The sequence below is a fragment of the Gorilla gorilla genome, chromosome 6 (assembly GCF_029281585.2).
Source record: "Gorilla gorilla gorilla isolate KB3781 chromosome 6, NHGRI_mGorGor1-v2.1_pri, whole genome shotgun sequence".
Classification (NCBI taxonomy): domain Eukaryota; kingdom Metazoa; phylum Chordata; class Mammalia; order Primates; family Hominidae; genus Gorilla; species Gorilla gorilla.
This window is the reverse complement of record NC_073230.2, coordinates 10,062,406-10,088,143: the sequence shown is the minus strand read 5'-3', so window position 1 is coordinate 10,088,143 and position 25,738 is coordinate 10,062,406. Positions and strand designations below refer to the sequence as shown.

The following is a 25,738-nucleotide window of genomic DNA, read 5'->3' as shown; positions in this document are numbered from 1 at the left end:
TAAAAATACAAAAATTAGCTGGGTGTGGTGGCACATGTGTGTAATCCCAGCTACTTGAGAGGCTGAGGCAGGAGGATCGCCAGAGCCCAGGAGGTCAAGGCTGCAGTGAGCAGTGATTGCACCATTGCACTCTACAGCCTAAGCGACAGAGCAAGACCTTGTCTCAAAAACATAAAAACAAAAATGAAACAAACAAACAAACAAACAAAAAACGAAATGGGGAAAGCTTTCTTAATGCTATGATGCTTTCAAGGGATGTTCGTTGTCTGCCAGTAAACTCCTGCTCTGGGGGTGCCGGGAGCTGGCTGAGTCTGAGCAGGATATTCATCAAGACCCAGGACTACCGTCTCTTCCTGGCGGCCTCCAGTGCCCCAATTCCAGGAGCAGTGGGAGAGGGTATCTGGCCACTCTGTGGGCTGCAACTGGCATTGGTGACAAAGGCTGGCTGAGTCGCTGTTGGCAGGTGGACCACCGACCCCACTGCCTGAGCTTGGTGAGTAAGAGGTCTTTCACCGACCTTCAGAAACAGGCCAGCAGCGGGCGTGGAGGGGGGTGCTGGGGCAGAGTGGGTGGGGAGGGGTTGGCGGATGGATTCTCTCACCTCCCTCTCGGGGGCCCCGCCCGCTGCTCTCACAGGACCCACAGGCTGTCCCAGGCTTGAGCTACCACGGAGACACTGCTCCCCTCCAAGAGCAGAGACCTTTCGGCCAGGCAACTCTCTAAGCCTCGGTTTCCCCAGCTGTAACAGGAGGAGGGTCATGCTTCTCTCCCTGGGTGGGTACTGGGATTATGCTGGAAAAGGGGTGTCCAAGACCAGGCCCCACATAACCTGCGTGCTCTGCCCCATGTCCCCTTGGGGGACCCTGTCCTCACCCCACATCCACTGTGTCTCTGTCTGGCCTGGGCAAGGGAGTGTCCTGCACCCTCTAGGTTTCAAAGCCTGGATCTGACAAACTTCACTCCCCCACGCATGGGGGAAGGCCAGCTCAGCTTCCTTGGCTGGTTTTCTGGTCAGGGTGGGCCCAGGAGCCCAGGGAACCCGGGGTCTCCCTCACTGGGCCGGGCAGGCTGCTGGGTCTGGGGAGCCTCTGGAGAGCTGATCCTCCCCTTGACGTGCCATTTCCAAGGCAGGGGGCCCAGGAGGGAATGCAGGCCCCCCCAGCACCCCGGAGGCTTTGTCCAGAACACAACACCCTGGAGACCTGGCTCAGCGTGGGAGGAGTGCTGTGCATGGAAGTGGGCAACAGGCAGCCCCTCTGTGGCCTCCACCCCTCTTCCAGCCCCCAGCCTAGGACAAGCACAGAAGGTTCTAGAGGCCGCTCTAGGGGTGGCCTACTTGCCCGGAGGGGCTCATCTCATGGGAAAGGTCTGGAGGCAGGAGGTGGGGCCTTTTTTGGGTCATGTGAAGACGTCCGGGGGCCACCTGGGGAAGCCCTTCAGAGGCATCACCATCCCGCCCCTGGCAGGCCGCCTCCTCCGGGCACACCCAGTGCCAGCTGCCATTCAGGAAGGGCTCTCCAGCTCCACTCCTGCCAGTCTCAGCTCTGGAGGCTTGGAAAAGGAAGTGTCTTGCTCAAGGTCCCCTGGAGCACGGGCCAGCAGGTCCCTGCCCTTTGTCCTGAACTTCTCTGCACTGCCCCAGTTCATCTCTGTCAAGGAATCTGGCCTATTGCCCCCCTGCCAGCCCCTCCCTGGCCTCCCAGGCCTCCCAGGGCCTCAGGACCAAGTCCAGAGTCCTCCCAGGACTGGCGAAGCCTCCGCATCGCTCCCGGGGGTGGGGGGCAGTGCAGGGGCGCAGGGCTCTGGAGAGGAGCAGGCAGAGGCTTCTGGAAGTGAGATGGTGATGGCAATATTATGAGGGCCAGGGCCGGGCCTGGGATAGACGTTTGGGATGTGTGTCTGGGATGAATGGTGTTTTGCTCTTCCAGAGCTCTGCCGGCTGGCATAGGCCCTCCCTGCCCACTGGCTCACAGCTACCCAGAGACAGGGCCAGCACACCCTTGGGTACAGATGGTGAACCTGAGGCTTGCCACAGGTCGCCCGTGATGGGGGGTTGGGGGGTGTGTTGGGGGGTGTGGTGCTGGCTGGAACCCTGGGCTGAATTCTTTTACCTGCAGGCCCAGGACCCCCATTTTCCTTCCCAGACATCCCAGCTGGGTCTGCAGCCTGGCAGGAAGGACATGGGATGCAGGAGGCCCTGCCAGGCTTAATCGGTTGGGCTAGAGTGGAGGCCCAGCTCTGGGGACCCAGCCCAGCCTCCGTGGACCCCAGAAAGCCCTCTCTGCTCCACAGGGTCCCTGTGAGCACAGAAAGGCTGGCGCAGGAGGAGATGGGGGCAGGAGGAGCAGGGGGAGGTGGGGGCAGGAGGAGCAGTAGGAGCTGGTAGTAGGAGGAGGAGCTGGGGCAGAAGGAGCTGGGGCAGGAGGAGCAGGGGGAGGTGGGGGCAGGAGGAGCAGGGGGAGGTGGGGGCAGGAGGAGCAGGGGGAGGTGGGGGCAGGAGGAGCAGGGGGAGGTGGGGGCAGGAGGAGCAGTAGGAGTTGAGAGGAGGAGGAGGAGGAGCTGGGGCAGGAGGAGCTGGGGCAGGAGGAGCTGAGGCCAGAGGAGCTGGGGCAGGAGCAGCTGGGGCAGGAGGAGCTGGGGCAGGAGCAGCTGGGGCAGGAGGAGCTGGGGCAGGAGCAGCTGGGGCAGGAGGAGCTGGGGCAGGAGCAGCTGGGGCAGGAGCAGCTGGGGCAGGAGGAGCTGGGGCAGGAGCAGCTGGGGCAGGAGGAGCTGGGGCAGGAGCAGCTGGGGCAGGAGCAGCTGGGGCAGGAGCAGCTGGGGCAGGAGGAGCTGGGGCAGGAGGAGCTGGGGCAGGAGCAGCTGGGGCAGGAGGAGCTGGGGCAGGAGGAGCTGGGGCAGGAGCAGCTGGGGCAGGAGGAGCTGGGGCAGGAGGAGCTGGGGCAGGAGCAGCTGGGGCAGGAGGAGCTGGGGCAGGAGCAGCTGGGGCAGGAGGAGCTGGGGCAGGAGCAGCTGGGGCAGGAGGAGCTGGGGCAGGAGCAGCTGGGGCAGGAGCAGCTGGGGCAGGAGGAGCTGGGGCAGGAGGAGCTGGGGCAGGAGGAGCTGGGGCAGGAGGAGCTGGCCGGGATGTGGCTCCATTCCAGGGGGAGGGGTAGGTGGAATGTGCTTCCCTCTGCTCCCCTGCCTGGCCAGGCCTCCTTCTCCTCTGCGTCTCTTGGCCAACAGCCAGGCTGTCCCCTTCCGGGGGCCCTGGGCTCTCTCCTCCGTGGGGTCAGCACGTACGTGGTTCCTCATCAGCCCATGACGTCCCCTCCTGCTCCCAGCCTCCCCTTCTCAAATGCAAATCCAATCCTGTTCCCACAGCTCTCAGGGCAAGGTCCCCCCAGCCCGGCCTCTGTGCCTCTCCTGAGCCCTGTCGCCCCTGCCACACCTGACCCACTGTGTCTGGCCACCTTGGGGCCCTTCCCATCCTGGAGGTGGGGGCCCTGCTCCCTTTTCCTCTGGAAGGAGGCTGATAGTTCCCTGGGCCTGCAAGGTACTGGCCTCCCCACCTGCTCAGCTGCAGCCCCGACTCCCTTTTCTGGGATACCAGAACTGCTCCCCAACACTGGGTCTAAACCACCTGGGTCCCCACCACCCTGGAGTGGAGCCCTTGGCTGTGGTCTGCCCCACCTGGGTTCTCCACACCTAAGCCAGTGGAAATTTGGTGAGTAAATGAATTTAGGATGGGTGAAGTGGCTCATGTCTGTCATCCCAGCACTTTGGGAAGTCGACGTGGGAGGATCGCTTGAGGCCAGGAGTTTGAGACCAGCCTGGGCAACATGGCAAAAAAAAATAAAACAAAACTTAAAACTCAGCCAGGTGTGGGAGCACACACCTGTAGTCCCAGTTACTTGGGAGGCTGAGGTGGGAGGATTGCTTGAGCCCAGGGGTTCAAGTTTGTAGTGAGCTATGATTGCACCATAGCACTCCAGCCTGGGCAACAGAGCGAGACCTTGCCAAAAAAAAAAAAAAAATTATTTCCTGGCCCCAAAGATCCAGTCCTCACAGAGCTTAGTCTAGTTGCAAACAGATGAAATAAACCCCAATATAATGTGTACAAAGTGCCCTCAGGTGCAATAAATACTAAAGCACACACGCGGGCTGGGTGCTGTGAGATTACAGGGAGGAGGAGCTGATCGTGAAAAGCTTCTCAGCAGAGGATCACCCAGGCCGGCACCACGGGAAGGACATTCCTGGCAGCAGAAACAGCACAGGCGAGAGGCCAGCTGGAGGTGGGGGAGGGCCCGGCGTTTTCCGCAAAGGCCCGCGGTCAGGGGTGTGTGGCTGGAGGGGAGGCCAGACGAGGGCAGGCGTGGGGTGCCGCGTGGAGCTGCTGATGGGATCCAGGGTGCCACGTGGGACCTGAGCAAGTCTGTGGAGCAAGGCGCTGAGGAACGGCTCACCCTGGTTCTGAACTAAGAGTCCCGTAGTAGCAGTGGGGAGACGAGACAAAAGCCCGGGACCCCAGAATCAGTGGTGCCAGAGGGAGATGAGGCTACTCTATACTTTTCTGTTTTTCTTTTTATAATGTGTTAGATATCTTTGTTTTTTCTTTGAGACAGAGTCTCGCTCTGTCGCCCAGGCTGGAGTGCAGTGCGTCTCCAACCTCCCAGGTTCAAGCGATTCTCGGCCTCAGCCTCCCGAGTAGCTGGGATTACAGACATCCGCCACCACGCCCAGCTAATTTTTGTATTTTTAGTAGAGACGGGGTTTCATCATCTTGGCCAGGCTGGTCTTGAACTCCTGATCTCATGATCCACCCACCTTGGCCTCCCAAAGTGCTGGGATTATAGGCGTGAGCCACCATGCCTGGCCAGATTTTTTTAAGAAACAAAATGTTGGCTGGACGTGGTGGCTCACGCCTGTAATCCCAGCACTTTGGGAGGCTGAGGCGGGCAAATCACGAGGTCAGGAGATCGAGACCATCCTGGCTAACACGGTGAAACCCCGTCTCTACTAAAAATACAAAAAATGTAGCCGGGCGTGGTGGCGGGCACCTGTAGTTCCAGCTACTCGGGAGGCTGAGGCAGGAGAATGGCGTGAACCCAGGAGGCGGAGCTTGCAGTGAGCCGAGATCACGCCACTGCACTCCAGCCTGGGTGACAGAGCGAGACTCCATCTCAAAAAAAAAAAAAAAGAAAGAAAGAAACAAAATGTGACTGTAAAATAGAAATGGCCCATGGGAAAGAGCCAGGTGAGTATGTGAGGGGAGGCATTGGATCGGAGTGGGAGCATCCCTCGGGGTCAAAAAGGGAGGAGCATCAGGCTTAGGAGGTGGGAGGATGAGGCAGGGGCTGAGATTGGGAGGCCGCTGAGCTTGGCATTGGAGGGTGGTTCTGCAGGCTGAGGCTGAGGGGTGAAGAAGGCCCTGGTTTCATTCTGGGACAGTTCAAATAGAAGTGGGGGATTCCCCTTCCCCCCAAAAAAATTATCCTTCATGGCCTGGTGGCTCACACCTGTCTTCCTAGCACTTTAGGAGGCTGCAGTGGGAGGATCGATTGAGCCCAGGAGGTCGAGGCTGCAGTGAGCTATGATCCCACCAGTGCACTCCAGCCTGGGTGACAGAGCAAGACCCTGTCTCTACAAAAATAAAAATGAGGCCTGGCGCGGTGGCTCACAGCTGTAATCCCAGCACTTTGGGAGGCTGAGATGGGTGGATCACTTGAGGCCAGGAGTTCTAGACCAGCCTGGCCAACATGGCAAAACCCCGTCTCTACTAAAAATACAAAAACTAGTTGGGCGTGGTGGTGTGGGCCTGTAGTCTCAACTACTCAGATGGCTGAGGCACGAGAATCGCTTGAGCCTGGGAGGCGGAGATGGCAGTGAGCTGAGATCGCGCCATTGCACTCCAGCCTGGGCGACAGAGCACGACTCCGTCTCAAAAAGAAAAGGAAAAAAAATGAAAACATTAGCCAGGTATGGTAGCACACACCTGTAGTCCCGGCTACTTGGGAGGCTGAGGCCAGAGGATTGCTTGAGCCCAAGAGGTCAAGGCTGCAGTGAGCTGTGATTGTGCCACTGCACTCCAGCCTGGGGTGCAAGATCTTGTCTGTAAAATCAATAAATACATAAAATTTTTAAAGTATCCTTCACAAAAGAGGGAGCTGCCTTCTTAAGTCCTTAGAAAGTATCTCATAGCATGAGGCTCTCAGTTAGTTTATTTTGACAGCCACACACTGTTTGGGAACCGACGGAGGAGTCTGAAAGCTGGGAGCAATGTGTATGGAGGTCGCCTGGCAGAATCCACTAAAAAGATGTCAGAAATAAATTTAACTCAGATTAGTCATTTTTCCAGGAGCAGAACCTCACATTTGCAAGCATTGGCTGTCTTTGTGAATCAGCCTTTAAAACGTTTAAAAATACAGCCAGCGGTTCCACTGTGGAAACGTGATCATAAAGTGACTACCGCCTGGACCGCTGTCCTCAGGTCCAGCACACCGGCACTCATGGCTTGGGGAGAAATGCTCCAATCATGGCACACCCTGTTCAGAATTTTTTTTTTTTTGGGACAGAGTCTTGCTCTGTCGCCCAGGATGGAGTACAATGACGCAATCTCAACTCACTGAGACCTCCACTTTCTCCGGTTCATGCAATCATCCCACCTCAGCGTCCCAAAGAACTGGGACCACAGGTGCATGCCACCATGCCCAGCTCATTTTTGTATTTTTGTAGAGAAGGGGTTTCACTATGTTATCCAGGCTGGTCTCACACTCCTGGATTCAAGCCATCTACCCGCCTCGGCCTCCCAAAGTGCTGGGATTACAGGCGTGAGCCGCTGCGACAGGCAGGAGCAGATTTCTCAGCCGTCACGTGGATTGCAAACAGCTTAGATGGAAGTGGAGATGTCGTGCACGGGAAACTGTGTTAGAGGATCCAAAACACGGGGACGAAGCTGCTGGTGCAGCCAAGTCCTGGGAGCACCACCAGAGGCATGCTCCTAGATCAGTGTCTTCTTTTAGCTATGACTTGAAATATGCATGATGTGTGACCAAATTAACATATTAATTATTCACAAGTTGGCATCTGACACTTTCGTCCACACCTATAAAAAGCTCACACTTTCAAGTTGGCTGGATGGGTTTTCTTTTTTGCAGTCTCCTCTTTGGAAAAGTGGAGCCTCACATAGCTCAGGCTGGCTTGAGCTTCAAGTATGCGCGTGTGTGTGTGCATGTTTGTGTGCGCGTTTTATGTGTATGTATGTTGTCATGTGTGTGTGCCTGTGTGTACGTGTGTGTGGGATGCAAATTTGTGTATGTTTCTGTCCTTGCATGTGTGTTTGCATGCATGTTTGTATGTTTGCATGTGTGTTTGTGTGTATTTGTACGTGTTTGTGTGCATGTCTGTGCGAAGTGTGTGTGTATCTGAGAGTGCATGCATTGGTGTGTGCATGTTGGTTTGTGTGTGTTTTTAAGTTTGCATTGTTTCATGTGTGTGCATGTGTTTGCAGGCATATGTCTGCTCATGTGCAGGTGTTTGCACGTATGTTGCACTGTGGTGTTTTGTGTGTGCACGTGTCTTTGTGTGCGTGGACATGCAGCAGTCTGGCATGTTCAGGAGTTCAATTTTGTCTTGGAGCCCGTGGGAACTGTCTGGTGGGGTCACTTGGCCTCACTGCAGATGTGGCAGCAGAGTTGAGGGCTGCTGAGGGTGTAGCCCCTGTGGGTCCTGGTGAGAACAGGCAGGGAGACGGGGATGATCTCTGGGTTTCCGGCAGGGACAACCATGTGGCTTGTGATGTGGTTTACTGAACAGGGAGCAGGTCATGAGGGAAGATAAATTGAAGCCGAGCCAAGCTGAATTGGAGGCATCTGAGACAAGAACGTGCGGACGCCCAGGGGACGATCCAGGCAGGTTGGGGTGTTGGGGACGGAGCCGTGGATACACCCATACTCAACAGGCAGAGGGTAGGACCGGGTGCCAGAGCAGAAGAGAAATCCCGAAAGCAGGGAGGAGTGATGAGGCGGGAAGGGTGCACTCTCGGGCGAGGGTAGCAGAGGGGTGAGCGTAGTGGAGCCAGCAGCGCTGGAGGGGGAAGTGGGTGAGAGAAGGGAATGGGGCGGGGCGAGGCTGCAATGAGCGGGAACCAGCTCCCTTTGTATATTTTATGCGAGCTTCGCCCCAGCCCACCCACTCACACCCTTCCCTGCTTTCATTCCTTTGCGAGCCGGGCCTGGGAAGGGAAGGGCTGGTGGGGAGGAAGCCCCCAGACAGGGCTGCCATGAATGGCAGCCGCGGGAGCCCTGGCAGCGCTGGACTCCCTCCTTTGAATCCCAGGCTGCTCTGGGGCTTCATTAACGAATAGCTCAGGGGCACCCCCTCCTCTTATTCACAAAGGGACACAGCACCATGGAAACGTCCGCAGGTTCCTGAGGCAGGCCCCATCTAATGGGGCTGGCCCTCGGGGCTGACACTGGGCCCTACTCCCGGGATCCAGTGGGGAGGTGCTGGCCAAAGGCCATTAGCTGGCACCCACGCAGAGACACGCCACCCTGTTCTGCAGCCCGTCATTCATATTCCAAGCCTGACAGCAGTGCTGAAAGGAGCGAGGGACTCAGAGGCTTACTTCTTTTTTTTCCTATGTCCCCCAGGGACCTTGGAGGAATCTCATATTTAAAATTGTCTTGGCAAGAGCTTGCGGTGACCCTCACTCGGTCTTTGAGGAGGCCCTCATGCACTCAGCACACGTCTGGGAGCACCAGAAACCAGCGGGCTGGATGGGGAAGAGGAAGAGGGTTCTCCCCGTGTGCCCGTGCGCGTGCACATGGATGTCCACGCTCACATACTTCCATGTCTATCCATACCCCGGCCCACGGTGGGTGGAGGCCTGAGGTTGGACCTTCTCTCTCCTCCTCTCGCCAGCTCTAGCTGAGAAGCCCCCACAGGCTGCCTCCTCTCTGCTCCTGGGTCTGAACCCCTTGGGGAGATCACAGCTGGCGGCTGCGGGGGCAGCGAGCTTGCAGCGGGCGAGTGCCTGGTGCACCATGCTCTCCAATGCCACAGGCTCCCTCAGGCCCTACCAGCTCGTCTTCAAAGTGCAAGTCTGCAAATGAACCGCTTGCCAGGACAGCACACAGGCCATCGGAGTGTAAAGATGGGCTCGGGGCAGGCCACGGTGGCTCGCACCTGTAATTCCAACACTTTGGGAGGCCAAGGTGGGAGGATCGCTTGAGGCCAGGCATTGGACACCAGCCTGGGCAACATAGCAAGGCCCCATCTCTACCAAAAAAATATATATTTTATTTATTTCTTTACTTATTTATTGAGACGGAGTTTTGCTCTTCTTGCCCAGGCTGGAGTGCAATGGCTCACTGCAACCTCCACCAAAATAAAATTTTATTTATTTATTTAGACGGAGTTTTGCTCTTCTTGCCCACGCTGGAGTGCAATGGCTCGCTGCAACCTCCACCTCCCAGGTTCAAGTGATTCTCCTGCCTCAGCCTCCTGAGTAGCTGGGATTACTGGCATGTGCCACCACGCCCGGCTACTTTTTGTATTTTTAGTAGAGACGGGGTTTCACCATGTTGGCCAGGCTGGCCTCGAACTCCTGACCTCAGGTGATTCACTGCCTCAGCCTCCTAAAGTGCTGGGATTACAGGCGTGACAGAAATTTTTTTAAAAGTGGTTAGGCACAGTGGTGCACACCTATAGTCCCAGCTATCTGGGAGGCTGAGGCAAGAGGATTGCTTAAGCCTAAATGTTTGAGGTTGCAGTGAGCTATGATTGCACCACTGCGCTCCGGCCAGGGCAAGACAGCAAGACCCTATCTCAATTTAAAAATATACATATATTTTCACACACACACACACACACATATATGAGATCAATAGAGAGAAAATAGGCTTGGGCAAATGCCAGAGCCAACCACAGTAACTGTGGAGGCTTCGGACAAACTCCACGCAGGATTTAGGGCCCCAGGGCAGGCAGCCACAAGCACACAAAGCCACAGATGCACCTTGTTCTATGCAACAAAATATTGGAAAACAAAACCCAGCTATCAGCTCCTTTTGGTCATTTCCATCTGTGTTTGATTCCTCAGTAAATTATTCTTTCCCTGCTCCTGAAACAAAAATGAAATCAAATATGGAGAAATAACTCCCTCACGCACGCACATTTTTGTGTCCTCATATCTAAGGAATAGATATTCGACGGGGGACCGGGGTGTCAACAGATGTATACGAGTTCATGCGTGGCAGGGAGCTGGCGGCGGGACCCGTCCCTCCAGCTGGCTCTCCAACCCCAAGCCTGCATTACGACCACGGCAAAATGCCAGAAGCCCAGAGAAGCGGGGTTTCTGAAGCGGATCGTTTGTTCAGCCCGAGTGCGTGGGGCAGGAACACACCTGGAGGTCATTAAACAGAAGTCTTCACGGGGCACTCAAGGCACGCTGCAAAACAACTTTTTATTTAAAAGGCCAATAATGAGAATAATGAGTTGCACAAGAATGAAAACCTTATCCCTTCCAAAAGATCGGCCTATACATTATGTATAAAGTTAGAATAATTCTAAATACAAAATGCCAAAGACCAGCGGGTCCACTCCTTCCTCTCCTAAGCCATCTTGACACTTTCACATTTCAGCTTCCAGACGTCATTTCTGTTGCTTTTAAGGGTGCTTACCCAGCCGTGGTCTGTACCAGACAGGGTAGTTGGCACAGCGTAGGCACTGCCAGCAGGCCCTTGGGAGCTTGGCGAGGTGGGAGCCTTGAGAAATAGCTGGCTCGGACCCATGGAGGGGTTTGTGTGTCAACTCCCTGGTCCTCAGAGAATCCCTGAGCCACAGGAGAGCAAACGCTGCTTCCAAAACCAAAGGAGGAATTTTGCAATCATTTAGACGGGTTATAATAGAATCTCATTCAGATCCTGAAGGTTATCGGTGCTTTCTGAAGGTTTTTATTCCTCAAAAATGCAGCCAAGCTTTGCTGTGCTTATCTCGGTGGATCTGAGCTAGGTTGGGCTATCTTTTCCTAATTCAATTGCCTTTTTTTTTGCAAGGAAGGGGGTTTCTGGTCCATCGGAGGGATCAAGGGCATGGTCCTCACGTCTCGTCAGGAGACAAAAATAGACATTCAGCAGACAGACCACAGCCAGCGCATGCGACCAGCGTCGTTTGGCTATTTTAGTCTCTTCTTAATACACAGACAAACGAGCAAAGAAAAAGCTACTTTGTCCAACACCGGGCCCTGGGTTGGAGTTTAGCCCTGCTTGGCTCTGCCCGCTAGTCTCATAGTCAGGTCACTCACCCCAGGCCTGCGGGAACGGTGGTCTTGGTGGTCTTCTCTGGCCCTTCCACCTCTTCTCCCTTGTGGGGACCACCCAAGCCCTCTCCCGACTTGCCCAGAGGCTGCACGCCTCTCTGGCATCACAGTCCGCACAGAGCCTGGCTGTAGGGCTCCACTGAAATCCCCCCGGCGCTGGCTTCGTGCCCCAGGCACACCCAGCTCACTTCTGCCTCCTTTCTGCCGGTTTCTGGCCTGTTTGGTCCCAACCCCTCCCTGCACTCTCTCCGCAGCTGTGTCTGGTGGGTGATGTGAACCAAGGGACACCCAGGGTCATGGCACTGCCTGGATTCAGTTTGGTAATCGTCGGCAGTCTGTCCCTGGCTTCTGAGCCTGGGGCCTCCTCCTCTTTCTCCCCATCCTGGATGAGCAGGACACACTGGGGAGACAGCGTCCTACAAAGGCCTCCTAAGAGCTGTGCCCTGTGCCAGGAAAGCCTCCTGTATCTCCAAGGATGTCCCTGGAGCCCTCCAGCTGGTGCCTCTGCTGAGGTCTGTGAGCAGCGGGAATAGGCCTCTAGGGGAGGAGTTGGGAATAGGCCTCTAGGGGAGGAGTTGGGGACAGGCCTCAAGGGGAGAGCACACCTCCGGGTACTGCATCTGTGGCTCACCAGCCACCTGCACGGGGCCAGCTTCAGCCTCAGCAGTGTCAGCTCAACAGACGTGACTGCTGTCAACACAGTGGGGCCAGGCCCTGGAGACTGACATCTCCTGTGGCTGCTTGTTTAAAGGGCATGGGATAGAGAAAGAGTGTGTTATTTTAAAGCTGGACTACCTAACAGCCTCTGATAGCAGATACAGGTTTGCTGCTGTTCTTGAAGTTCAAGGTGATGTGGAGGTGTTGCAGTGACAATCAGTACACCGTGAACAACACCTGCCACCAACGTCGACCCCGAAGTGGTAGATGGGGCCTGCTTTGGCACTTGACGCTGGGGCAGGAGTCCCTTTCTTGGGGACTCACTCGCTACTTCGTCTCCCCCGGGAGTTGTCTACTTTCCTAGGCCCTGCCAGCAGCCCCCACAGCTCCACCCAGCCCACTCCACCAGCTTGCTGCTCCCATGGCTTTAGCCCCACTCACAGCTCACCCCTCCCATGACTAGGCCCCGCCCACAGCTCACCTCTCCCATGACCAGGCCCCGCCCACAGCTCACCCCTCCCATGGCTAGGCCCTGTCCACAGCTCACTCCACCCATAGCTAGCCCCATTCACAGCTCACCTCTCCCATGGCTAGGCCCCACCTACAGCTCACCCCGCCCACAGCTCACCTCTCCCATGACTAGGCCCCGCCCACAGCTCACCCCTCCCATGGCTAGGCCCCGCCCATGACACCCCTCCCATGGCTCCATGGGCTTCTCTTCCCCTCCTGCCTAAGTCCCCGCAGGGCCAGAACCCCTGGCCCCCAGGCCCTGGGGCCGTGGGCAAGGAGGCCTCTCCACTTGGTACTGTCTCCATGGAACAAAACCACACTGCAGCGTTCCAGGACCACAGAACAGCCAGGCAGGCTGTACCCAGCAAAGGGGACTGGTGACCAGCACTGGACACTGGGCATCAGCTGAAGACACAGGCTTGAGAATGCATTGCCATTTACCCAGCGAGCTTCAAGATGGATGCTGGCTTTTAACAGAGCAGCCCAGCTGCACCAGAGGAGGACATGGCAGTTTATGTATGGAACATTGGCCTCCAAGCCTGAGGCAGGAAAGCCCTCTCCATGCCCGTAACCCAAAGCTCTAGGCCACTGGTTCCCAAGAGTGAGCACGCCCCACAGAAACAGCTTGGTTTAACAAGTGGGAGCAGCTGCCACAAGAGAACGGAGGGTCTCCCCCAGCGAACGTGCAGGTGTCTCACTTTCTCAGGGCTTTCGAGGCGGACTGGCTCCTAGGACCTGAAGCTTTGAGCTGGCAAGCAGGGATGGCTGGGACAGCGCCCCAGGGAGTGGACCCAGGCGGGTGGGGTGAAGGCAGGGGTCTACAGAGGGCCTGTGTCAGTTACACAGTCCGTCAAGTTACCAGCCAGTTCAGTGGAAAAAAAAAAATGGACTTGGCAACCCACAGACCAAATAAGGAAAACACGCACACAAGCCAGGCCCCCCGCTGACTCCCTTCCACCCACTGCAGAAACAGAAGCTAAGTGGAGACAGGGGCCAGGCTGCGAACTGCAGGGTGGGGCGTGTCCTGCACTTTGGGTGGTCCCATCCCTGAGTGACTGGGAGAGAACAGGCTGGGCTGGGGACACCTGTGTCCTCCTCCCATAGGGCAGGTGGACATGCAGAGCCTCCTCTCTCCCTTCCACAAGCCACTGTGTTGGGGCCATTGGCCTTCTGACCGCCATAGAGAATGCCCCAGGCTCAGCTTAGGTGACTCAGAAGGCCTCCATGCTGCAGAAAAGGCGCCCAGGGGTTAGCCTGTCCCCGTGGACGGAAGCCTTGGGAGACGCTGTCAGCTGTGTAAGAAACGGCTTTCTAACCATTGGGTCTCTCCTGAGACAGCGGCCAGCCCCGGCAGGAGTCCCCACAGGGGTGCTGTGGAAATGCAGACACCAGGCCTGGGCTGTGCAGGGGTCTAGATGCCCCTGAAGGCCCGCCCAGGTCTAAGGCTCTTCCTCTTGACGCCCCAGCAAGGGCTAATCTCACACACAAGCAAGAGATGGGCACTGGACACTGTGCGCTTCCCCCAGGAACTCCCTCCTAGGCCTCTGCAGCTGCTGGCTCCACGGGCTCCTCACGCCCAGCCCAGCCCAGCCCAGCCCAGCCCAGCCCAGCCCAGCCCAGCCATGGAGCTGGGAGTGCAGAGGCCACACACATGGGGTGACGGGGACTGTCCCAGACACCAGATGCAACACGCCCCACCACGAGACTATGCTGTCCCTTGGAACGGCGAGCCTGCCTCCTCACCCTCCTCTCCTCCTCTTCCCCGGGTGGCCCCACACAGGCTAAGGCTCCCACCACCAGCTTGGGAACAGACATCACCCTGCTGTTCTCAGAAGCAAGCGTGATGCTGCTTTTGTGATTATAATTGGGAATTTTAAAAAATCTTGGTCTCCACAGTGACAGAATCCAACCAAACTCCTTCCTGGGAAGGGCAGCTCTGGCGGGCAGTGCTCCAGGGGGTAGCAAGGGTGACGGGAAAGGACCGTGTGAGCGGGTGGAGCATGGAGTAAGATCATTTGGGGACCTGCGTGTCTTTAGCTCCTCACTGGCTTGGGACAGGCCGTGTTTTGCTGTGGGGATGGGGGAAGCCGGTCTCACACCTTCCTAAGGCACAGCGGGGTGTGTCTGCCTGGCCTGCTGGGCTGAGATCGAGCAAATCCTGGTTGTTGAGGGTGTCACCAGGAAGAGGGGGCAGGGTGTCGGCGCTGGCTGCGGATAGCAGCTCCTCACGGTCAAGGTCGTGGGCAGGCGGCAAGGTGCTGTCGGAGAACGTGTCACTACAGGGCTCCCTGGCGTCTGCGAGTTCACGGCAGATGTGTCTGTCGGCACTGAAAATCCACCATCCGAGATGCAGCTGGAGATGAGGGGGATGCGAGCCGCTGGCCCTCCCCAGAGACTAAAGTAAAGGCATTCGGGTCTCTCCTTCCACAAACAAAAGCACAGAGAGACACGACGCAGATGCTGAGGTGCTAAGTAGGTATCATCGTTCTTCTCCTAACACGATAAATTATCTTTCCAGTCGTGGTTCCTATGTCCTCGGCAGCGCTGCCATCACGGCATGGAGACAGTGACGGGGACCTAAACTGGAAAGTTCTTCGTGGGCAGAGACGGTGCAATGACAATATCGTCGGAATCATCGGAGTTGACGTCGTCCCCAGGTGGAGGTGCCACAGCCTGTGGCCCTGAGGGAGAGGGGTCTGCGGAAATGAACCACAGGGAGAGGGGTCAGCCACGCTGACCTCAGGGGCTGCCACCACGGACACCCTTACACTGTCTGCTCTTCCCCGGCAGGCAAGACAGCGGCCACCCCCAGAAGCAGTAAGCCATGGGGCACACAGGCCCTCAGGAGCAACTCACACACCTGCCAGAAAGTCTCACTCTCCTCGCCTTCAAACTCAGCTCTGAGTATTCTCACCATTTCCCCCAGTCAAAACACCTGCAAAAGCAGACATTTGCCAGCATGGAGGAACCTCGAGTCCACACTGGAGTCATTCCCTGAAAGCCATTCCCACAGCAGCAGTCCAGGAGTCTGGGGCCTGGGCGGGCGGCTACCCGTGTGTAGGAGCGTTTCTGCTGGGTGCAGTGGCTCATGCCTGTAACCCCAGGACTCTGGAGGCCAAGGTGGGAGGGTGGCTTGAACCCAGGAGTTCTAGACCAGCCTGGGCAACACAGCTAGACAGCACTTCAAAAAAAAAAAAAAAGCCAACTTCCCTGTTAACTCGCTGGCCACTGGTACGGAGGGCAGGAGGGGGCAAGGCACGGATCGCTGTGAGCTTGCAAGCTGCTCGGCCATTCTCCCTTGGATGCTCCTTCATAAGCATCTAGAGCGTTCCGAACTTTTAATCCATTCTAGAATGGGACGCCACCTACACACGGGATGGAGGTGGGTACCAGAGCTGAAGAAGGGACAGGTCCTACCACAGCAGCAGCCCTAGAGCTCCTTGCCAGGGAGGCTGAGCCTTGCTGCCTTGAAAGGCGAAAGTAAAGTAATGAACTGCTGATGTGAGATTCTAAAAAGGGAAGGAAATGGCAATTCGGCCATGCCGCAGATACTGTAACTGTGTCAGCTTTTTTTTTCCTGCAACTTTCAAGAAAATTCATATTAAAGGGAAACCTTATGAAATTAAAAACAGCTTTCATGGTTATCTTCAAAAACAACCAATCAGCTCAAACAAAAGCTTGATTTATACTTTTCACAGAGACATTTCCTTAGGTCAATAAAGCTGAATCCCTGGGTCACGGGGATGAACTCGTGTCTTTAAAATCACTTGCGTTGAGCAAGAGAAAAGGGCAGCATCAACGCACGCTTTAGCCCTGATCAAAGCCTCTAAAGGTCACCAAAGGCAGGGTCTGGCGAAGCCGGTAGAATCGGCTCCTGGAGAACAACTGAAAGCCTTTTGCAGAGCCCACGAGTCACAGGCCAGCCCGACCGCTTTGCGTGTCTGTACATTCTCCCCGAAACCCCAGGCTGCTCATCTTTGTGTTGAGCTTTACAAATGGAAGTTTTGGAGAGAATATCAAAGTTCAAAGTTTTCCAGCTCTGACGAAACTAGGTTAAAAAATGAAAATAAAATGTGATTTCATACGTGGTATTTCCAGGTCAAACGTGGTATACGGTTCTTAGCTCGTGCAGGAGACTCTCTAAAACACAGCCCCTAGCGGGACCCCCTGGGGAGGGAAGGCTCTCGGGCTCCAGGTCTGATGCGGGCCTCAAAACGGTCTCTTCCCAACTCCGTGACTCCGCGTCAGCACAGGAGGGATCTCCTAGGAAAGCGAGGCCTCCGCCCGCCACCGGCCCCCACACTTACTGGAGTGGTACTGGGGGGCTGCCGGCTCCCTGGGCCCGTCCTGAAGGGACATTCAAATTAAGGCATGTGGGTCCTGGGCAGGCCTCACCCTTCCTTCACCCCCTGGCCTTCCTCACCCTCACCCTTTGGGCTCAGAAGAGCCTCTTCCTTTGTGGTTTTCCTTGCTGTTCTCTCTCCTCCTTCCCTGACTCCACCCTGGAGACCTAAGGACTCAGCACGGCAAAGCCCTTCGCCTGACACTTCCCACGTGAGACAGCCCCGCACGCCACCCTCCACTCCTCAACAGGGTCTTAAGGCTGCCCTTCTCCATCTCCCGACAGTCCCGAGTCTCAACGGTGTGCCTCTGCACTCATCTTCCCTTTACGGGAGGTGTCAATGGGGGGTTTCTAATTGCAGGATAAGACACGGGATCTCAAGTCCACGCAGAGCAGCATAGATTTGGGGTGGAGAGTGGCTTTCGAGCTGTCTAGCCCGTTCTCTACTTTAAACACGAAGGGACTGACGGCCAGAGAAAGGCAGGGCCCTGCTGGGGCATCCCCATCAGCTCTGGACAGAGCAGGGATGAGGCCTCACACAAGGGTGTGGCATCCTGCAGTGCCAGCGGCTTCTTCACCGACTGTTTTTGGACTTTAACAAAGTAGAAAAGGAAACAATAACACGGTTTTACTCAACAAACAAACAGGAGAAATGCTGGCCCGAAGGAGGAAGCCACCTCGGTCCTGTTGGAGCTGAGAGCAAAAAATAAAGACAACAAGGACCTCGGCAATTCCAGGGACAAAGGACAAGCTGGGCCAAGGGGGGGCCCTGTTGGGGGCCTTCCTGGCATAAGGCGATGCTTAGTTCAGAGGCAGCTCCAGATGGGACACTCCTCCCTTCCGTCCCGACACAGCCCGGGCTTCCTGGAGGTGGCCACTCTTTGGCTGAGACCTCAGCAGACCAGCTGCCCTGGTGCCAGAATCCAAATGAATGAAATTACCAGGAAGAGCTGCGAGGAAGGGTGGGGAGGAGGCGTCCCCGTGTGTGGCTGAAGCCGATCTCCTCCTGGTAGAAGCTGCGGTGGTGGTTCTTTTACCGGTAGCACTGGAAAAAAACAGAAAACGCCAGCTGATTCTGCCTTTAGAGAGTACAAACCTCTCTGAGGTTTACAGCAGCCTCAGTAATTTGCTTGGAGGCAAGTATTCCAATGAAAGCAAACACAAAGCCAGCCCCGAGCCCCACGACCAGCGCTGTACCCGATATGCACCCAGGGTCCAGAAACGTCCAGCGGTGAAGAGCCTCAGACGCGTCCCCGTCCATCTCCTCGGGGACCATGCTGAGGTCAGGCCGGCATGGTTTTATAAGCTGGCCTCAGACGGCTCCGTTCCCTGTCTCCTGTCTGGGTGAGCCCAGCTGCCATTCCCCGGGGACATGCTTGCAGGCTGCATGGCCCTCCACCTCCTGGCTGGGGCTCGCTGCCCAGGGATGGGTCCCTGACTCCTGAGCCCACGGTGTGTCCCAGGTCACGTGGGGTCAGGACCATGAGATGCAGATGCGGCCTTGGAGGGAGAAACTGCCCACTCAGAAGTGCTGGGTGGCTGCGCGGCTCCACCACGGAGGCTGAGAACCAGAGCAGTCTGTGATAAGACGGGAACAAACCCCATGCGGGGTGAAGCCGACGGGGGTGACGGAGCGGGGCCGTCTCTTCCCCTTACTGTAAACTACCCCCTGCCCAGGCTCACTTCAAGGGGTTTTGATTTCTGCAACCAAGAGAGTCCTGGCGAACCCACCAGGAGGCCTGTGGGAACGCTGCCATCTAGACCCTGCACGCGTCGCCTGTCATATGCCGTGTCCAACACGGACGTCACAGAACAGTTTTCTTTCACAGGGATGACCTATCAGCACAGCCAAAAGCCAGGCCACAGACTGATGGTGACCTGAGCTACACAGTGTGTGAAGCTCCTCTTCTCATCTCCTCCCGATAGGGAAGAAGCGACTCTGGAAAGGCCTCCCCCGAGGATCACACCTTCCAGCCCACTCCACGTCCGTGGTGCAGCAGGGAGTCCTCAGGATGTGAAGCCTTTACTCTGGCTCCAAACCAAGGTCCCGCTGGCAGGCGGCAGGCACTGCTCCAGTTTCCGCCACATGCCCTGCGCCCAGCGCTCCGGGCCTATTGCGGTGGGCAGCCTCTCGTGCCAGGTCTGTGTCCCGCGTCCCCGTGACCCTGACTCACCTGTGCCTGGCCCGGGCCAGGTGTGCCCGCAGAGCGGACTGGATGATGACGATGGCCTCCTCCTGCACAGGGCTGCCCGCGGCCTGGGCGATGGGGCTCGGAACGCGGGGCACGGGAGAGCTCTGGGGCGCAAGGACAGCAGGGAAGACGACTGTTTGGCAGCCCCCTGCTGGCTCCCGGCACTCAACCCCCAGGGCACCCTGAGCGTCAGGGAGACAGGAAGAGCTCAGTTTCCTTTTCAGGTGGCCCTGCCTCCCGGGAATTGCTGGTCAGTGAACAGCCTCCTGGTGGCAGGTTCTGAATTTTTAAACTGTAGGGATTATTTATTTATCTATCTATTTATTTATTTATTTTTGAGACGGAGTCTCGCTCTGTTGCCCAGGCTGGAGTGCAGTGGCGTGATCTCGGCTCACTGTAAGCTCCGCCTTCCAGGTTCACGCCATTCTCCTGCCTCAGCCTCCTGAGTAGCTGGGACTACGGGCGCCCGCCACCACGCCCGGCTAATTTTTTGTGTTTTTAGTAGAGACAGGGTTTCACCATGTTAGCCAGGATGGTCTCGATCTCCTGACCTTGTGATCCACCTGCCTCGGCCTCCAAAAGTGCTGGGATTACAGGTGTGAGCCACCGCGCCTGGCCTACTATAGGGATTCTTAAACAAACACCTGGTCCTCAATACAGAGGAGGGGCCGCAATGGCCTGCATCTGTCTTCGGTAGTTTTTAGCTACATCTTCATGGAGCTACTTGACTCTCCGGCAGCTTAAGGCAATCTGGCTCTAACGCCACATCCATCCGGGGCCTGTGCAGAGGGGCCTGCGCAGAGAAGCCTGCATGGCCTGCGTGGCCAGGGATGGAGCGCAGGGGACGCCTGCTGGGCGGGTGGGGATGTGGAGGCTGAGGGGTGCCCTGCGCTTTCTCGATGGATGGAGTGCAAGACGAGCAGCTCTGGAGACGGCCACTGGGACGTCCAGCACCCCGACATTACCTGGTCTGGGAGGCCTGGCACGCTGGGTGGCTCTGAGCCATGTGCTTTGCTTGCTAAGAGCTTTGTCCGTGTGAGATGTCCCCTGAAAGCTGCCTGAAGCACCACAGCCGCCTGTCAGGGAAAGAAGCAGGGAGAGAAAAGTGGGTGTGAGTGCCTGGGGCAATGGTGGGCGAGAGGGAGGCGCCGAGGGGAGAGCTGCCACGGCAGCAGGGAACGTGACTCCCTTCACTGCTGTGCAGCCACGTTATCTCAAAGAGCCGTCCGTGCTCCCACTCACCCCAGTCTGGGAGAAACTCACCGGCGCCCCAGGGAGCTGACAGGGCATGGCACCTGTCAGCACAGTGGGGACTCTGGGAATGGCAAGGGGCCCGCTGCTCACTGCAGTCCCTTTCAGCGGCTGATAGGAGCTGGTATTTCACACATGGTTATGTTTTCATGTTGGAGCGTTCTTTCAGGTTGGAATAGTTTATTGGTTTCATCTACTTTCCGTAGATGTCTTCTAAATCAAGCAAGGGGCCACAAGACCTCTGAAGTGGTCTTAGAATTATTTATCCTTAGGTGATTTTCTATGGCAACGTGGCTGGGTGCAGTGCTTCATGCCTGTAATCCCAGCACTTTGGGAGGCTGAGGCAGGGGGATCACTTGAGGCCAGGAAATTCAGATCAGCCTGGGCAACACAGCAAGACCTCGTCTCTACAGAAAATTAGCTGGGCACGGCACACACCTGTCATCCAGTGCTTTGGGAGGCTGAGGTGGGAAGATCCATTGAGCCCAGGAGTTTGAGACCAGCCTGGTCAATATGGCAAAAACCTGTCTCTACTAAAAATACAAAAATTAGCCAGACGTGGCGGCGCATGCCTGTAGTCCCAGCTACTCAGGAGGCTGAGGCATGAGAATCGTTTGAACCTGGGAGGCAGAGGTTGCAGTGAGCCAAGATTGGACCACTGCACTCCAGCCTGGGTGACACAGTGAGACTCTATCTCAAAAAAAAAAGACAGGGAAGCTCCATGAGAAGTTCACGCTCCATTTTCGGGGAAGCACTTATTTTTGAACGATCTGCCTCTAGCCCTGTGAACCCTCCCAGCCTGATAGATGGGCATCTCTCAAACTCGTTAGGAGAATGACAAGCATGCCCACTGAGCCCCATGCCACGTGAGTTTAGCAGGCTTGCCGCTGTTGGAACAGAAAGCACCTTTGTTTTGTCTTAAAGCTAGGGTGGGAAAACAGCTCAGCAAAGGAGGGCGAGGCAGCGCCGGCTATTAACAGTGAACGACCCACCAGAGTGTGGTGACCATGTGGAGGCTGCCCAGAAGCTTCCGGTAAAGCGGCTGCCAGGTACGGGAGGCTCTGCACCAGCCGGAGGGGTGAGAGGGGCACGCATCTCCGTCACGCCACACACTGCGCACACACTGGCAAACCCCACGCTCACCACAGCCCCACACAGGCAGCCTCACTGCTGTCTTTACTTAGAGACGAGGCCCCTGAGGCACGGGGGGTGCCAGGGAGAGAAGCAGGACGGGGAGACGGCACCCACCACTGACTGGCCGATCGGACGAGGAGCCCAGATCCCCTCACCCGCTCACTGGAGGGCATTTACCCCATGCCTCCCATATGCCAGGCGCCAGTCTAGGCACCAGAGGTGTTGTGGCAAAAAGACAGAGCTTGCATTCTGATGGGAGGCTGGCAAGAATAACCACAAAGTGAGATGCCAGGCAGGGGCGTGTGCTAGGAACCGCAGCCGGCTGTGGGGACCGGGAGCCTGGGCAGGCTGTGGTGGGTGGACAGGTGGGAGGCTGACGTGCTGGAGACCTCGGGATGAGGGCCTGAGGGCTGCTGGAGGATGGGAGGGACTGTCAGAGACGGGGATGTTGGAAGTTGCCATTGCAGATGTGTAAGATGGGTATGGACAAGGGTGTGTCTGTGGGGCAGGTCTAGGGACCAGGAGGCCAGGCACGGAGGGGCTGCAGAACCGAAGGCTGAGGACTAGGGCAGTGGCGAGCAGGGGTCCCTTCCTCAGGGGCAGTGTGGTGGGCCAGGTGGGCAATCCAGCTGTCTGCTCGTGGAGGGCGCTCGTGTGGCTGTGGCCTGGCCATCAGATGGCAACATGCTCCCACTGCAGCTGCGCGCAGGCCACTGAGCCTGGTGCGCCGCCCACACCCGCGACCATACTGGCTGTCCTGACTGCAGAGTATGAACCCCGTGCAATTTGGACAGCGTCTGGCTGGTCTGTTACAAGCTCCTCTGGTGCCCGGCACATGGCAGGAGCCCAGCAAACACTTGTGGATGAGTAATATGGCCAAGGGGAAGGGGACAGTGGGTGGGGCAGGGGGAAGTCAAGCCCCGCCCTGACGGCAGAGCTGTCAACCCTGCTGACATCAGATGCACCTGGGGAGTGTGAGGACAAGCGGGTGCCGAGTCTGCCCTGCCACTGAGAAGCAGCTGCGGGTGAGGAAGAAGGCAGCATGAGAAGCCCTGCGGCCCAGCGCCAGCTCTGAGTGACTGGGGCGGGGTCCTCTCCTGCAGTCTAAGTGGAAATACACTGCTGTCTCTGAAGGGGCCCTAGAGGAGAAGGGAGCATCTCAGAGGCCACCAGGACTCCAGCAAAATAAAGATCTCACTTTCTAGCTCCTCCCTAAAAAGGGTCATGGCTGGAACTGCACTGTTCATCAATCTGTCAGTTCTCAGCTGTGGGTGACATACTCAACCTCCATTCCAGTTCCATGCCCTCGCCCCGTCTCAGACTCCTTGTCCCACCGGCTCTGCTGGGATGCCCTCCCCTCACTTCCCGGTCCAGTGAGCTCTGATGTGTCCTGCGAGGCCCACCTTGCATGTCACCCCTCGCAGGGACCTCCTGGCCTTTGTGTGCAGGGCTGGCCACCCCCAGCGCCACCCCGGGCTGTAACCACTCGTTCACTTGTGTGTTTGAGCCTTTGCGTCCCAGGGCCTCTGAGACTGCCCCACGCAGGGCTGGTGATCAGTGAGTGTGCATGAAAAGAATGAATGAATGGAAGGAAGGAATGAATGAAGAGATTTTGAAAGTGGGAAATTATCCAAATATTTATTTGATGTCTCTATTTCTCATGTATTTTATACTTAACGTTGGGGTCTGGTTTGGTTTCATGAAGAGAAGGACTTGCCGGGCGCGGTGGCTCACGCCTGTAATTCCTGCACTTCGGGAGGCCAAGATGGGCAAATCACCTAAGGTCAGGAGTTGGAGACCATCCTGGCCAACACGGAGAAACCCCGTCTCTCCTAAAAATACAAAAATTAGCTGGGCACAGTGGTGCGTGCCTGTAATCCCAGCTACTAGGGAGGCTGAGGCAGGAGAATCGCTTGAACCCAGGAGGCGGAGGTTGCAGTGAGCCAAGACTGCACCACTGCACTCCAGGCTGGGCCACAGAGCGAGATTCCATCTCGAAAAAAAAAAGAAAAGGAATCAACACATCTTTAAATATCCCCTCACCTATTTACAACAAAATACAAATCCGAATTTCGAAACAAAAAATAAATCTCGCTTACCTCATCCAGAACAGCCTTTTTTTTCTGAAAAAAAAAAAAAAGAAAAGAAAAAATACATGAATTAACACGAGAAGGATGAATGTTTCCCCAGACAGTGGTTTTGATTCCTTCATCTTGCCAACAGGTGTCGATCAAGCCAACAAGAGGCCTGGCTGCCCTGGCTCCTTCCTCCCGAGCTGCCGGGACCCAGCAAACAAACGCCTTTGTAAGGAGGACGAAAGTGAGAGGCAGAATTAGGATGGCGGGAATTCTCCAGGAGTCACATGAGGTGGCCCAAGCTGCAGATGAAGGGATGTCTCTGTGCCGTGTGCCAGTCCCCTGGCTGTGCAGAAGGGACTCCATTAGGCCAAGCTGTGTACCTAAGGAGGTGGATGTGGGCCCAAGGTGAGAGCTCTCTCACAGCACAGGTGTCCGGACCACTGTGCTCTCTGGATAAGCCCCAGAATTCGGAGGCTGAGGCTGCCTGCTGGGGACGTTATGAAGGGGACTTTGGTTCAGGGGTCTGGATCACTGGCCCCAACCTGACTGGTCATCAGTCACCCTTGGGTGTCTTGGGAAGTTTCTCAGGCTGCAGCTGACCCACAGCGTCACAGTCAGTAGAGAGGGTCCCTCGGAGCACGTGCTCTTATAGATGTGAGCGAAGTCCTCCCTGGATGTTGATGCCAAGTTAATCAATGTGCACTTAATGGCACGGAATGACCACCACGGCCGTATGACAGGTACCTCAGAGTGCACGGCCCACATTTGTACTACTGTACACAGGATCTTTCCCTTGGGAGATTAAGGAGGAACTGAGTACAAGGACCAGCAGAATATACGATGGAAGCAAAGAAATATATATACTGAATAAGAGAGAGACAGACAGACAGACAGACAAGCCAGCATCTGCTTAGCACCTAAAGGGAAAGTTTTCTCCCACCCTTTCGGGAGGACGAGGAGTTGGCCCCGCTAATAAGGAAACTGCTTTTCAGACGAAGACAGCTGTGACATGAAGGACACTAAGGCCACAAGGGGAAAGGTGGTGGGGACAGACCTCAGGGAGGCTAAACTCTCCCCTATAGACTGCCGGCCAGTTACCAAGGGAAACTCGTTTCTTTAAAATGGCGAAAGCCAGCAGCCGTGACCAGGTTAGAAACACAAACAGGGGCCGGCCTGGTCCATCCGTGTCCCGAGGGGATGGGGGTACACAGCCTCGACGTGAGACATTCTTCCCAAAAGCAAACTCGGGTGTATCAGAGCCGGAGACCTTATTTCTCATTTATGGGAAATTAAGGGGACAGAGGAATAAGTTAATGACCCCACAAGGAAACAGATCCAGGACAGGGAACGTTCTGTAACACACTGGCCTGCCCATTGCCAAAGAAAATGTCTCTGAAAAGAGAAAAAAAAGGCCAGGCACAGTGGCTCACGCCTATAATCCCAGCACTTTGGGAGACCAAGGCAGGTGGATCACCTGGGGTCAGGAGTTCAAGACCAGTCTGGACAACATGGTGAAACCCTGTCTCTAATAAAAATACAAAAATTAGCTGGGCGTGGTGTGCCTATAGTCCCAGCTACTGGGGAGGCTGAGGCAGGAGAATCGCTTAAACCTGGGAGGCGGAGGTTGCAGTGAGCTGAGATCCTGCCACTGCACCCCAGCCTGGGCCACAAGAGCGAAACTCCACCTCAAAAAAAAAAAAAAAGAAAAAGAAAAAAAATCTAGGTGTGGTAGCTCACACCTGTACTCCCAGCACTCCGGGAGGCCAAGGCAGGTAAATGGCTTTAGCTCAGGAGTTCAAGACCAGCCTGGACAACACAGCAAGACCCGTCTCTACAAAAATTGGCCAGGTGTGGTGGTGCCTGCCTGTAGTCCCAACTACTTGGGGGGCTGAGGCCGGAGGACTGCTTGAGCCCGGAGGACTGCTTGAGCCCGGGAGGTCGAGGCTGCAGTGAGCTGTGATTGTGCCACTGCACTCCAGCCTGAGTGATGGAGTGAGACCCTGTCTCTATGAAAAAAGAAAAAAAAGGCCGGGTGTGGTAGCTCATGCCTGTAATCCTGGCACTTTGGGAAGCCAAGATGGGTGGATCACCTGAGGCCAGGAGTTTGAGACCAGCCTGGCTAATAAGGTGAAATCCTGTCTCTACCAAAAATACAAAAATTAGCTGGGCGTGGTGGTGAGCACACCTGTATCACAACTACTTGGGAGGCTGAGGCAGGAGAATCGCTTGAACCCAGGAGGCAGAGGTTGCAGTGAGCCAAGATCATGCCATTGCACTCCAG

General features: G+C 56.3%; 1 protein-coding gene across 15 annotated transcripts in view; it reads right to left on the bottom strand.

Moving 5' to 3' along the window:
• Nucleotides 1-10,419: 10,419 nt before the first annotated feature.
• Nucleotides 10,420-25,738, bottom strand: part of IQCE (IQ motif containing E) — a 54,296-nt gene continuing 38,977 nt past the window's right edge. For 7 of the 15 annotated variants that reach the window (XM_019031245.4, XM_063708355.1, XM_063708353.1 and 4 more), the window contains 5 exons: nucleotides 23,479-23,502; nucleotides 19,960-20,070; nucleotides 18,977-19,176; nucleotides 17,744-17,847; nucleotides 10,420-15,156 (listed from right to left, as the gene is read on the bottom strand). In XM_019031245.4, coding sequence (XP_018886790.2) covers nucleotides 15,038-15,156; nucleotides 17,744-17,847; nucleotides 18,977-19,176; nucleotides 19,960-20,070; nucleotides 23,479-23,502 — 558 coding nt within the window. In that variant the 3' untranslated portion in view covers nucleotides 10,420-15,037. Of the gene's footprint in view, nucleotides 15,157-15,320; nucleotides 15,396-17,414; nucleotides 17,848-18,976; nucleotides 19,177-19,959; nucleotides 20,071-23,003; nucleotides 23,212-23,478; nucleotides 23,503-25,738 lie in introns of those variants that run through there. The other 8 variants (XM_004045033.5, XM_055346803.2, XM_063708357.1 and 5 more) reach the window with 4 other exon arrangements.